Below are 14,596 nucleotides of genomic sequence, written 5' to 3'. Positions count from 1 at the left end.
TAAATCTTCCATAGAACCTTTCTATCGAAAACTCGTATAGTCAACTCATCAGATGTTGTCTTCGTCCTTGCCTCTACACCATATAGCAGGACGTGAATAATGAGTGACTTATAGAGTTTTGTTTTTGTTCGTCGAGAGATGATTTTATCCAACGGTGTTTTCTTCATTTCATTAAGGGTGTTTTTTACGTGGCTCGCCTTCAAACGTATATTTTGTGGCTACCCAGAGGATACTTGGTGTAAGAAATCGTGAGTTGCTTTTGCCATATGTAAAAGAAACGTGGCTGGCCACTCCCAAGTGAATGACACTCAGAGAACTTTTCTCACTTGCATGAACTTCTCCACTTGACTCTTAATATTGCTACGTGAAGTTTAGATAGGGTGATAATGAAACGCTATCATTAATCTCGATAACAAATTTTCTCCTCTGGTACAGTTAATTGAAAGCTCCGATTTTCCTGACCTGGCCCTTTGAATCCTTGGCTATGCAGGGTATTATGAAGAGATCGACAGCTGTTCAGTAATTCATTATGCAAAAAAATCAAAAACGGTACAATTTGAAATCGGTTTAAGACTTTTTCAACGATTTATGGTAAATTAAACTAACTTCAAAGGATTTTAGAATATTTCACACTGCCAGAAATTTGATTTTTTTGTTCACTCACACGAGAAATAATCTCGCAATCGGAGCACAATCACAGAAAGTGAAAAAAATTGCCGAAAATAATTAAGGTCAATCACGACCCTTTCTGGAAAACGGCCATACATTACACATATCTACATATACATATACTTGTATAGATGTAAGTATGTAAATGCGGTTACATGTGGTTACAGTTGCAGGTAAACAAAAACCCAGATTCTATTGCTGTGAGTCAATTTGGACATATGGCAAATGTTGCAAGGAAAAAAGTTTAAATTAAAACATGCAAAACACACATGTGAGTGCTGCATGTAAGTACGAGTGTGTGTGTGTGAGTTTGCGAGTACTTACCCATTCACTTTCGGTATGATTCGTGCTGTGACACCAGCGCCAAGGCACCATCATTGCATGCTTGCCATAAATTAATCCTCGACAGTTGTTTGTTTCCATGGCAAAATGAATGATTTCTTGTTGCTGTTGTTGCTACCGTTGTTGTTGTTGTTTTGGTTGTTGCTGCTCGTGTGATTGGATGTTAGTTGTTTGTGCGAAACGATTGCAATGGCAAATGCAAACGGCCAGCAATTAATTGAAAATTCAATAGGAAATTAACATACAACGGAATTGCAAGTGGGCACGTAATACACACACGCACACACACACACCCGCACATATTCACACATATTTGCTTAAACACATACTTATGTGCTTACTTGTGTAGTTATGCATTTATGAATGCTCATATGTATGCGTCTAGTTTCAAGTACGGATGCAAATGTGGAGTACTTGCAACATCGCCAATAACACACACATACAAGGCAAGCGCGTTGCGCTGCAAAACGGCAAAACAAATTCTCGGAGGCATGCAATAAAATGCTGCCCGAATGCGTGGTCTGCGCAGATTTGCATAGCAAACGCATCCTGCAATGAAAAATCAGAGTAGTCGGGAGAGGAACTGGTGTGCTTGGACCTGAATACATTTGTTGGTGTCTTTTATGTTTTTTTTTTTTTTTGTAAAAGCTTTACACATTTTTATTTATGTATGGTGATTAATGACTTCTTCCGAGCGACTTTTTTTAATTTTAGAGCGCTCATATACCTTTTGATCAAATTTGACCCGGACTGGGTTGTATATACAACCTTGTTATGTTCATGTGAAGTTTAATATCCATGTGTCAATCAATGTGTGTTTGCCAGATGTTTCTTCACGACGCAAAAAGTTTGTCTAGCGTTTTATACAGGGTGATCCGTTTCGAGGTTTCGACTTTTTTAAAGAAAAAACTTTAAATTTAAAGGGGAATGTTTGATATCATTTGAAAGAACATTCTTTGGTATTTATTTTTTGAAGAGTATCTCTTTCAAATGGCTACGTCCCAGATAGTCCATCCATTGAGTCCAATTTTCGATGACTCGTTCGAACATTTCGACTTTTGCTCCAAGGACAGAATCGAAGTGGAATTGTCCGTATAGACTTCAGACTTTGCATATCCCCGCAGTAAAAAGTCTAACTGTGTGATATCAAACGGTCTTGGTGGCCAATCGACTGGTCCGAAACCTAAAATTATCTGCTCACCGAAATGTTTTCTCAATAAATCCATCGATTGATGCGATGTGTGGATAGTGGTAGCGTCTTGTTGAAACCAAATGTCGCTGAGATCCCGAGCTTCAATTTCAGGCATGAATAGTCCATTATCATGGGCCGATAACGGTTACCATTGACGGTTACGTTTTCACCGGCCCACAAACCAAACCAAACCGTTGTATTTCTGGATAAAATAGCAGCTGTTCTCTCTTCAGCCTGCTCTTCCTCCCAAATGCGGCAATTTTTCTTGCTTACATACCCACTAATCCAAAAATGGGCTTCAAGGCTGAAAAAAAATTTGGTTCGAAAACGTCAGGTTTTCTTGGAACTTTTCAAGAACGCATAGAGCGAAGCGATGACGCTTGGGAAGGTCGAAAAAACACCCGTTATTATGAAGAAAGGTTTCTTTCTGCATTTCAATTAAATGTCTCACACATTCACCAATATTTTCGGTCAAAAATCAACTATGAGTACTCGGATCATTTGGAAATTTCTCGAAATAAAGTGGCATACTTCCAAGGCAATATTCGTGTTACCACACGATAACAGAAATGTTAGAAGAATTTTAGACTGAACAGGGTTGAATTCGACAGAGCAGGTCGCGAGATATGCAATTTTACCCAAAGTAGACGGATCCACGTCCATCGTCCAATTTGGACACCGATTTCATCAAAATAGTTAAAAATCAGTGTGATAGTTCAAAAGTTGAAAACCCAGCCCATTTGACTACTGGGTTTAACAGCATCTATTATGCGCATATGTACATGAGTCTAAATGTGTGTGGATTTTTATTTGGCAATATTGCAAATTTTCTATTCTCTTTTTGCTGCTGCAGTTCGGGCAATAAATCGATGAAAACTACGATTGTATGCAAAACTAGAATGAAATGAAAATTCACAAATGATTTGCCGGAAAATGTCAAATAAATCTTTTTTCCCAGTAATTTTTTTTCTCCTCTGTCTACCATGAATTGAATTCGAATTTTTGCATTATGAGAGTGTGCGCGCGTGCGTGTGTGTGTGTGTCGGTGTAGAAATAGTGCTTTTTGAAGGCATTATATAGTATTTTGTGTGGTTTATGAAATATTTGTTGCTAATGCACATGCAAATGAACTGACAATATAGAAAATTCCACAAATGTAAATTTTAATGTTTCGAGGCGCACAACTTTTTGCCCAGCGATAGTGATTTGCGTATGTAGGTGCGTGCACACACACACATGTTTACATACATACATACATATAAATATTATGTATTGAGTCTCATATGTGGGCGCTTGGCGCTGTGCACCAAAGGAAGAGCGCTGCGAGAATGCACGCAGGGGGATTTGTATTGCAATCATAAAATAATTTACAAAATGAATTTAGAGAATTATTTTATTATTTTTGTTTTTAATCGAAAACACAACGAAATTGAATATTTTCATTGAAAATTATTTCGTTTGGCAAGCGCAAAATATTTGTGGTCAGGGTTAAGCATTCGGTTGGGGGCAGTAAGCTATCGACAGTAGGAGGTTTAGGAAAATGGAGCTGCAGGAAAATATTTATTTCTTCTTTACCCCTCTCTGGTCATTTTGCTGAACTTTGTGCATAGCTTTAATTTAAAATTGAATTTATAAAGCTTTAAGCTCAAAACTTTATTAGCTTTCCACATACCCAGTTAAGCTGCACTGATTTAGTTATATTTTTGATATTACAAAATCTCCAAAGAAGCTCTATTAATTCTCTCAATGGTTGTTCTCTCATTATTTGGTATATATTTTCATCCATTGCGCTAAAAATAAATAAAAAGTTTGTTGGATGATCCAATAATTGTTTAGCTTACAAATAAACCCCGAAAATTGTAGAAAGTCAACATATTTTGAAACACAGTCTCTTTTTAGCTCGAAACGCTAGATCTAGCGATTCTCTAACCCGTCTGAAAGTTAAGTTCGATGAGAAGGTCTGGAAAGCAGGCATCCGTGGCTGCGATAACCTTCACATTCGATTCAAAGTTCAAATCGGAAAAAAACAAAACTGATGATAGGGCAATGGTTCGCAGCCTAATTCGGCCATTTGAAATTACAGTGGCCATATTGTAGCTTTGAAAGATGACGTAGAGGAAATGCAGAGCTCTATGTCCAACATTACCAAGCCCAATTAGACAATGTAGAACACTTTGTGAATGCCAGAAAACGATGACCAACACCTTTCCGATCAGTCTTTGGCTTGTTTAAAACAGACTCGACAGATGAAGATCCCTGTTTCAACAGCCTCGTGTTCTGTTTGTACCAGAGGATCCACTTGGTTGCATAATATGAAACTGTGGGCTTTTGCCACGTTATCCTCCGTAGTTGCCGTTTACCGAACATATACTTGCAGGTTAGGTTAGGATAGGTTACATTAGCCTTATGTTACGCCATAATAGACCAACTGGTCCTTAGTAATGCCAGATTGAAGTTCAGTTTAATTTGAGCATGAACACTTTTTGCGAACTTTAAGAGCGGCTTGATATCTAATTTTGTTACTTCATCTAATCTGTTGAACTGCGAAGCTCCCATTGTATCTAAGACGGGTTCTAGGTAAGGCTGGAAAGAAACATAACAGGTGCTCCAGCATCTCTCTCATGCCTACTTCACTGCACTTGTGCCTACCATTAGGACAACAACTGTCCTACAGTCCTTTCGAGACCGTGTGGGTAAACATCATAATTGTTTTTCTTGGGGACTCTTACCAATGATCTTGGCGATCCTTAAGGCACTCCTTTCCACCATAACCCGTCTCACAGTTCTTTCGGAAAATTCATTGTGTATAGTGACTTATGTATGTACTCGCTCCCAGCCTCTAAGGACATTCTCTACGTTATGAGATTATTGCGTTAATAGTCGCCAGCCTATCGACGTATTATTGAGCCTCTTTATGCTGTTTCCTGCGTTGTTAGCTATCTTAGTCCCTTCACTTCAGGAGGAAGTTATCATAGTATTCCGGAATTTGAAGAGTCACATACGATCCATCTGCGAGCAATAAATTCTGGCGCCCACTCCATTCGCCATTTTTGATCCGTCGGTCTAAGGATAGATTTCTTATATTCTCCAAAATCTTTGATTTGTCGTTTGAGTAAATTTGCTAATGCTTTGGCCTTTCAATGAAATCCCCTGATTTCGTGTACTCACATTCTTAAACTCTCACAAAAATTTAAGTCACCAACAACAAGGAACATGCGGCTGAAATAAACACGTTTTGCCAGCAAATTCTTTTACAACTCTTTCCTCGTCATTTATCCAAAAATGGACGGAATTTTAAACTATCTTAGGCGCCCATAGGGCAGCAGCGTTGTCTATCCTCTTCACCAGCCGAACAAGCAACAGCGAAGTTTTTCATTGTCGGCTTTCAGCGCCTTGTTGGATTATTAAGTTGTTAAGTCGCGGTGTTGCTGAGCTGCGTCATCCATTGTTTGATGCATTCATAATCGATAAAAAGAAACAGACGTGGCACAACAACAACAACAGTCTACAAGAAAAATACCGAAAAATGTTGCGGCAAAGAAGACAATGCTTACAAAGACAATCCAGTAAAACCGCAGCTTGTGCGTTCCCTGAAGCAGCAGCATTAGCGCTGCAGTACCATCAACAAAACAAACAACAAAAAGCAACAACAACACGGCAATTGGAACTGATGTTGATGTAGCTACAAGCGATATCCGTACACTAACAACAGGCAAATTTTGGCAAAGTTTCAACTCATTGTCGATGGTTCGTCGGCTGCAACAACAATAGCAAGAACAACCAACCGCGAATATTGACGATATTCTTGCTTTTTGTTGTTTTTGTTTTTGTTATTTTCGGCGATCTCCAAAAATTAGATGCATACAACAACATCCACGGCAACAAAATGCAAACGGCCCGCAGATAAATGTGCTGATGACCAACAACAATGCCAGACAGAGTGATTGCAATGCGACATCGAACCAGAATTTTTTAACGACAATAACAGCGCATTTAATAAATGCAAAATAACAGCAACAACAACAGAGAGGCAACGACAACGCCAACCATACGTTGCCACATAATGTACAACTGCTGCTTGAAAAATGTTGCATGAATGTTTATGCAAATTAGCATTAATTGACGCTTCTGTATTGAAGTTCCGCCAGGACTTATTGTTCTGCCCCATCGACGGGGTGCTGGTAATGCAACTGCCCCTAACACATTAATACTAATAATGTTTTACTGTTATTCATGTTTCTATGTCTCAATGAGGTAATTAATAACTTACATGATTATTGTAACAAACTGAGAGCAGTTGCTAAGATTGAATAGAATTACAGTTACTTAAAAAATTTTAATAACAATGAAATGATACAAAATATCACATTGAATACCAGTGCGGCTCGATAATGACAGAGCCTCGGAAACCAAAAGATCCACTAAGCTAAGGTGAGACCATAGTGTGTAGTGCACTGTCAAATCACTGTGAAAATTTCAGCAACATCCGACAGGTGAGTTTGTCTTGACAACGGGTGGAAGAGTGTGCCACTCATTTTAGAAAATAAAATAAGAGCAGTATTGATCGATGAATGGATAGTGTAGTGCGAATTTTAATAGACTCTACTGCCTCACTATTTATACCGTCTCCAGTATATCATATCGTGTTACATGTTTACAGCGTAGTTTTGCCAATGCGGAACAAGTGCACTGGGGACGCTCGATTATTACCCTGTTGCCCTGCTCTAGACATTTCCAGCAGTCTTCTCGGTCTGTCTGCCTTATTCTGCGAACGTGCGTCGCTACCAGACAGTGACCAGTTAATATTCCCATCATGTTCCTACAGTCTATTCTATCGAGTGCCAATAAGAATTATGTGTTCCCTTCGACCGTTTCGCACATGACTTTTACAGTTTTGCACCCAGATAGCTCAGACTCGGCATCGGCTTTTAATTTTCCCAAGTGGATCTTATATTATATGAAATATATGTATAGCTGTCGGCGCAATGGATGTCATGTTTGTCCACTCTGAATTTATAACCCACTTACCTCCACCTTCGCCAGTGTCAAATTGATCGAACTAATTGAGAGATCCATCCACCTTCATCTGTAAACTCGATTCTGTGACTTCCTTTTGTTTCAAGAATTGGAAGCGTGAAACGTTGGAATTCACTTTGGTTGATTGGGAAGATTTCGTTGCAACACATGCCAACTTTGAAGGACTCCACTAAACATATTTTTGAGATGAGCTAAAGTATATCGAAATAAAAAGATACTAGCTGAGAAATAAATCGACACTTTCCAAAATTTTGTTTTTTTTTTTGTTTTTTCTGTCTAGCTTGTTTTTTTTTATAGAGCCACACTTCAACAACGAATTTTAAAGACCATGGACGCTTACGCTTTTGAAATTGTTAGAGAGAGTTCAATATTCATTCGACCATCATAATTTGTTTCGACAGATTGATTGTAACTTGAATCCCAGAACAGTTTGCCATGAAGTTTGTAGTACCCTAAAAGAAATGTCAGGCACCGTATAATCATATATAATATAAAATCAGGGTGACGAGATGAGTCAATTTAGTCATCTCCATATATCCGTTTGTATATACGGAGATATCGATCTGAAATGTTGATCTTCATGAAGCTGATCATTTAACGGAACCGTCGTTATCGAACCACTATAGCATATATCCGCCATAGAAGTTGAACGCCCAAGTTCCTGCTTGGATAACTTTTTAATTTGGCAAGATGCAAACGAAGTTGGGGTTTTTCTCTTTCTCGCTTTCGAGCTACTCGTATTTCTTAACAAATCCACTAATGTTGTAAGGGTTACCGAGAACGAAATTCCAAAAACGTTTTAACTTAGTTCTTTATCCGGATTTTCTTATCTTATAAATTTCTAATAATTGCCACCTTTTTTCTTCCTTAATTCCTCCAGTAAGCTGTATGGATAGAGACATTTATTAAAATATGCGTATGTACTCACATACAGGTTTTCATTAAGCACTTGCGGCGACCTCTAGCGGTCGTTAGTTAACATTAATTTTTTAAATATCCAAGTTTCACAATGTCGAACGCTCGTTAGTATGAACTCTTTTTACCGTCAAGAGATGTCGCGCCTGGCGTTGCTTAACCCATGAATGCACATATAGGCTTTTTATGTAACTAACGTTTTAGAATTCCGGGAACATCTTAAATTGTTCGTCGATTGCATTGCTAATCCACTTAATCAGCACTTTTGATAGTATCGGACTAATTTTTCTAGTGTTTTCATTTTTTGTTAAATTTTTTGATTTTTAGGCTCACGATACATATGTAAAGTATATGTATGTGACAAATAATTTTGTAAGTTCAGTACTCCTCAAGTTGTAATAATATTCCATGTCTGTTGTGGAGAAAATATATTTATTTTTAGTGACCTTGAGTTGAAATTTGAAAGAAGGTTTAAGCTTCCTTACAACATTTTGGAAGATTTTTTGTACTTTCGTAGCGCCTTTATATCGAATTTTATGCACTACTCTGAAGATGCTTATATGTATTTTTGACAATTGACATACATTTATTAAAATTATATGCATTAACAGCAAATATATTTGTCCACCTTTCAATAGTTTTCGATAACTTGTTTTAGTACTACCAAACTAATATCAACTTATTTTCAGTTCCAGGGCATATTCAACAGATTTAGTTCGAGAAAAGCTTATCACGACCGTAGCTCGACCCGCCAAGAAAACGAAACGCAAAGTCACTGTTGTGGGATGCGGTCAAGTGGGCATGGCTGCAGTGATGGCCATACTTTCGCAAAATGTCTCGAATGAAGTGTGCATTATAGATGCCAACGAGAAATTGGTGAATGGCGAAAGCAAAGACATGCAACATGGTTCCGTATTTCTGAGGGATGCCACAATTGTTGGCAACACAGATTACAAAGCTTCGGAGGACTCAGCTGTTTGTGTTGTCACAGCCGGTGCACGGCAAAAGCCGGGTCAAACGCGTTTGGATCTACTGAAAACGAATTTGAAGATTTTAGATCAAATAATACCACAACTTGTCAAGTATTCACCCGATATGATATTGGTTATGGTCTCGAATCCCTGTGATATTTTGACTCATGGCGCTTGGGTAATTTCTGGCTTGCCTAAAGAACGTGTAATCGCTACGGGCACACACTTGGACACCGCGCGTTTTCGTTACTTTATTGGACAACGTCTGGGTGTCGCACCGAGTTCGGTACAAGGTTATATTATTGGTGAACATGGTGATAGTTCAGTGGCAGTTTGGAGCTCTGTGAATGTGGGTGGTATACGTTTTGCCGATCTGCTGAAATGTGTGGGTTCCGAAGGGGATACCGATCAATGGGGTGAATTGCACAAGAAAGTCGTTAAAGCAGCCTACGAAGTGATCGCCGGTAAAGGTTACACCAATTGGGCAATCGGTCTGACAACGGCGTCTGTAGTTTCGACGATTTTGGATAACAAAAAAGAGGTAGTCACAGTTTCTACCTCGGCAAAGGTAAGTTAAGGTACTCATGCGTCGGATGGTGTATAAAAATTGTAACTTCATTTGTTCTTAGGACCGTCAAGGCATTGAAAACGATATTTTCTTATCCTTACCTGTAGTGCTCGGCGCGAATGGCGTGGTCTCTTATATAAATCTACAGCTGAGTGAAAGTGAGCAACAAAATCTGTGCAAATCAGCCGAGGCTATTGACAAAGCGATAAAATCTATTTGCGGTTAGTGGGCGAGGAAACGACAAGCGGATAGTGGCGTTCGAATTGAAATTGTTGATTTTGTATTTGGAGTTTATTTTATGTTAATGATCGGAAGACAAATAAAAACAATTTCTTAAAATGCTCGTGTTATTTTAGGAAATTGTTTTTCTTTTCTATTAAATAGTTCCTTAATTTGTGTTAGTGATTGTTCGATATTTTATTGAAACGTGCAATGTTATGAGGACAACAAAGTGATATAGAGGTTGAGAGGGGAAAGGTCAGTTATCTCTTTTAGCTATAGAAAAGTTACTTTTTGTTAGTAAGGGAGTTTATATGAGATTTATCATAATGAGCTCAGAACATCCTACGAATCATTATAAAAAAGAAAAACTTAAATCGTAACTGGGAGTCTATGTGGAAATATTTCTCAAAACTTATATAGAGCTGGAATTTTTACGCTGATGAGGACATTATTATCGCCCTAAATGCTTAGTTCTACCCTCGGCTCTTGAGTTGTTTCATCGTACCTTTTAATTATGACTTCTTGGATTCTCATATTTCATACTAGCTCCGAACTAGTCTGGATAGGATGGTTTTATGGATAATTTAAGGAAAGAGGCTGTATGTTTTATTTAAATAATTACGTACATCAAGGAGAAAACCCCGTCATCAAAATTTTACCGCTTTCTTCGGAACATGTTAATATACGAGTACTTCGAAATAGTGGTCTTAGTATAAGTGGAAATAATTTTATCGTCAAACCATATTTAATTCTTTCGAATAACTGTTTAATCAGAATTCAACAGTCTTATTTATATTTTATATGTCGGACGGTTATTTTTAACACTGTAGATGCGAATGAACTCCACTGTATGCAAGTGGTGCGTCAACATTTACAGTTAAACTGCAACCAAAGACCGGCAACCGGTAAACGTGACAATGATCGCGTGGAAGGCAAATATTAGCACAAGAGCGAGAGACCTCTGTCAATTGCATGTTTGTATAAGTAATGTAAGCAAGATTTGCAACAACACAATGTATTTTATATTTGCATTGATCTTACCGTTAGCATTAAAATTAAATTTGCAAAAACAAAGAAATACTGTGTGGATGGATGAAAATATACAGGCTGAACAAATATAATTTTAGATATACAATATAAAAGGAAACGGTAAAATGTGAAAGAAACAAAAGAATTACAATGAAAAATAAACATTTAATTATGCGTCTGAACATTATTGCTAAAGTCAATTTACGTTTCAATTTAAGTGTTGTTTACAACCTCGAATATAAAATGGAAAGGAGTTCAAACTTAATATATCTGCTTCTAAATATATCAAAATCGAGTTAAGCTGTTATGCTTGCTTTTGATCAGCTGAGTTAAATTATTCCATAATTAATAGAGAATAATTGCAGCAAAGACACGTATTTTATATCACGTGTACTAACAATTAATTATAATTATTAATAGGTATACATATACTACATTCCATTAGTACATACCCCGAAAATAAATTCTACACCAGGGATATTGAGTCTGGTAAAGATCAAAATGAATTCATTCATAGCTATGATTTACTTCTTTAAAGAAAATGTTTGTGTATTTGCAACAAACTAAAGGGCTTAGGGCTTTCAAATTTGACTATTCATCAAAAGGATCACAAAGTAAAAGGTTGAGGTTGACAGCAGTAAATATTCGATAGATTGGTTACTTCGAGACACATAATCCCAAACTTTTGTAGGGAAAATAGGTATATGGCATTGTTGGAATATCGAAAACACGGAATATTTGGGCCTTAGAAAAGTAAAAGCACGTTTGGTTCGAAAATAACTAAATTTTTCGAAAAATAGCGTAGCGATAACGTCTGTAAAAAACTGCTTTCCGACTTTTCAGGATGTCATGAAACGTATTATTACGGACGATTAGTCATGGATCTATGCTTACGACCCGTAAACAGAGGATCAATATCTTAGCAAAGGTGAGCCAAAGACGAAAAAACGACGTCAAGGCAGGTCAAAAATCAAGTTTTTTATACTCTCGCAACAAAGTTGCTAAAGAGAGTATTATAGTTTTGTTCACATAACGGTTGTTTGTAAGTCCTAAAACTAAAAGAGTCAGATATAGGGTTATATATACCAAAGTGATCAGGGTGACGAGTAGAGTTGAAATCCAGATGTCTGTCTGTCCGTCCGTCCGTCCGTGCAAGCTGTAACTTGAGTAAAAATTAAGATATCATGATGAAACTTGGAACACGTATTTCTTGGCTCCATAAGAAGGTTAAGTTCGAAGATGGGCAAAATCGGCCCACTGCCACGCCCACAAAATGGCGGAAACCGAAAACCTATAAAGTGTCATAACTAAGCCATAAATAAAGATATTAAAATGAAATTTGGCACAAAGGATCACATTAGGGAGGGGCATATTTGGACGTAATTTGTTTGGAAAAGTGGGCGGTGCCCCGCCCCCTAAAAAGTTTTTTGTACATATCTCGGAAACTACTATAGCTATGTGAACCAAACTCTATAGAGTCGTTTCCCTCAGGCATTTCCATATACAGTTCAAAAATGGAAGAAATCGGATAATAACCACGCCCACCTCCCATACAAAGGTTATGTTGAAAATCACTAAAAGTGCGTTAACCGACTAACAAAAAACGTCAGAAACACTAAATTTTACGGAAGAAATGGCAAAAGGAAGCTGCACCCAGGCGTTCTTCTATAATTGAAAATGGGCGTGGCGTCGCCCACTTATGGACCAAAAACCATATCTCAGGAACTACTCGACCGATTTCAATGAAATTCGGTATATAATATTTTTTTAACACCCTGATGACATGTACGAAATATGGGCGAAATCGGTTCACAACCACGCCTTTTTCTAATATAACGCTATTTTGAATTCCATCTGATGCCTTCTCTGTATAATATATACATTAGTAACCAATGATGATAGCTGAATAAAACTTTACTCAAATACGGTATTTGAGCTGAGGTATCCCTTGTGGAAAAATTGCCGTGAGCGAACTATAACTTTTCAAGGTCCCTGATATCGAACACGAAGAACTCAGTGCCCAACCTAACCTAACCTAATTTTTGACCGAAAATATCGATAAATCTCTCAGAATTTAATTCTAATTTTACAGCAAAATAAAAAAATTTGCAAATGACGGATAATGAAATCTCGATTATAACTTTATCATGCGAGAGTGTAAAATGTTCGGTGACACCCGAACTTAGCCCTTCCTCACTTGTTTTCAACAGTTTTCTTCGATTATCGAAATGTGGGGCACTTCGAATTCCTTCCAACTGTCAAATCGGCCATACTGTCCTCAAGAAATACTATTTGAGTGTTATGAGTCATTTACGCGAAACTATTCGTAAAAATACACTGGAATTATGGGTCGACAACTCATGATTTTTGCACACGATAATGCACCGAGACATATTGTATTGATTCTTCATGAGTTTTTCGCCAAATTTTCAACCAATATTGTGCCGCAACCACGTTATCGCCTGATTTAGCTCCGTGTGACTTCTGGCTATTCAGCAAAATCAATCGACCGCTTCGGTGAAACCTTTCTGAGTCAACTGAAGCCATTAAACGTTACGCGCATTGAAGGCTATTCCAGAAATTGGCTTTATCAACTGTTTCGAGGAATGTAAGAAACGCTCCAATACACTTTTAATTGGAGCGAAGATGGATTACTTTGAGGGGAATGACATAGATTTTGAAAAATAAATTAAGAATTTTAAAATTATGAACATAGTCTTACTATTTTTTGTTCATGGTAGTACCGTCGAAAAAATCAAAAATTGACAAAATTCGGTGTTTAAAAAGTTAAATTTGACCTAAATTTTGGTTGTTTTTGGTCTGTCGAAATTCGATTTCAAATCATTTGTGTCCGAATAATCACTCAAGCAAACTCGAAATATGCTGTTTCGAGACAAATGCATGCGTTCAATAACTAACTAAAAATATATTTTTTAAAAACTTTTCTTTAGTTATGGCACTTAAAATTTCAACTCGTCGCAGAGAGGTTGAAAGTGTACATTGGGAGTTTGATCTATGTTATATAAAAATTTTTATTTCGCCCGAGAATTAAGCAAACAAGCAGAGCGTTGACTAAAAAAATTAAACAAATATCATAAAGCACCTACAAGTCCCCTTTGCGAAGGCATACATTCATTCATTAAACGTTTGATCTTGCTTTTATAATCCGTATCAAACAAATTTTACTTGCAGTATTCTACGCTAATTTCCTGGAAGCGATTTTGAATTTTTTGCTGAGTATACAGATGATATCAACACGGTTTAACTAATTAGGAGAACGAATTGCTCTTAGTGATCAACACGATATCGCATTAAAATATATAGTAAACAAATAATAGTAATTTGTAATATCCCAATTATTGCTTTTCCGGTTTAATCACATTAAAAAATTATAGTCGTCACTAAATAGTGTGGTCACGATTTCACAACTACACTAGAGTGACTTGATATACAATTATACCAGAGCGTGCATACATACAAACATATGAACGAATAGTTATGTGGAAACGCTGCTGTTATCGATTAAATTGCACAAGTTCTGTAGATGTTGCAGCAGCTTTGATGAAATGCCTCATACAGCGTGTAATATTCAGCAGTAACAGTGTGAGTAATCAAGTAGTGAAGCAAAAGTCAGGCTGACAACAAGCGATC

The 14,596-nt window shown here is 37.3% G+C and overlaps 1 protein-coding gene across 1 annotated transcript in view; it reads left to right on the top strand.

The window, feature by feature from the left end:
* LOC105231406 (L-lactate dehydrogenase) overlaps positions 1–10,099 on the top strand; it is a 176,681-nt gene extending 166,582 nt beyond the window's left edge. The window contains exons 2-3 of the mRNA XM_011212694.4: positions 8,845–9,694; positions 9,756–10,099. Of these exons, the coding sequence (XP_011210996.2) occupies positions 8,845–9,694; positions 9,756–9,920 (1,015 nt within the window). The 3' untranslated portion in view covers positions 9,921–10,099. The remainder of the gene's footprint in view (positions 1–8,844; positions 9,695–9,755) is intronic.
* Positions 10,100–14,596: the final 4,497 nt, after the last annotated feature.

Source organism: Bactrocera dorsalis, chromosome 5 (assembly GCF_023373825.1).
Source record: "Bactrocera dorsalis isolate Fly_Bdor chromosome 5, ASM2337382v1, whole genome shotgun sequence".
NCBI lineage: Eukaryota > Metazoa > Arthropoda > Insecta > Diptera > Tephritidae > Bactrocera > Bactrocera dorsalis.
This window is presented reverse-complemented; position numbering and strand designations above follow the sequence as displayed.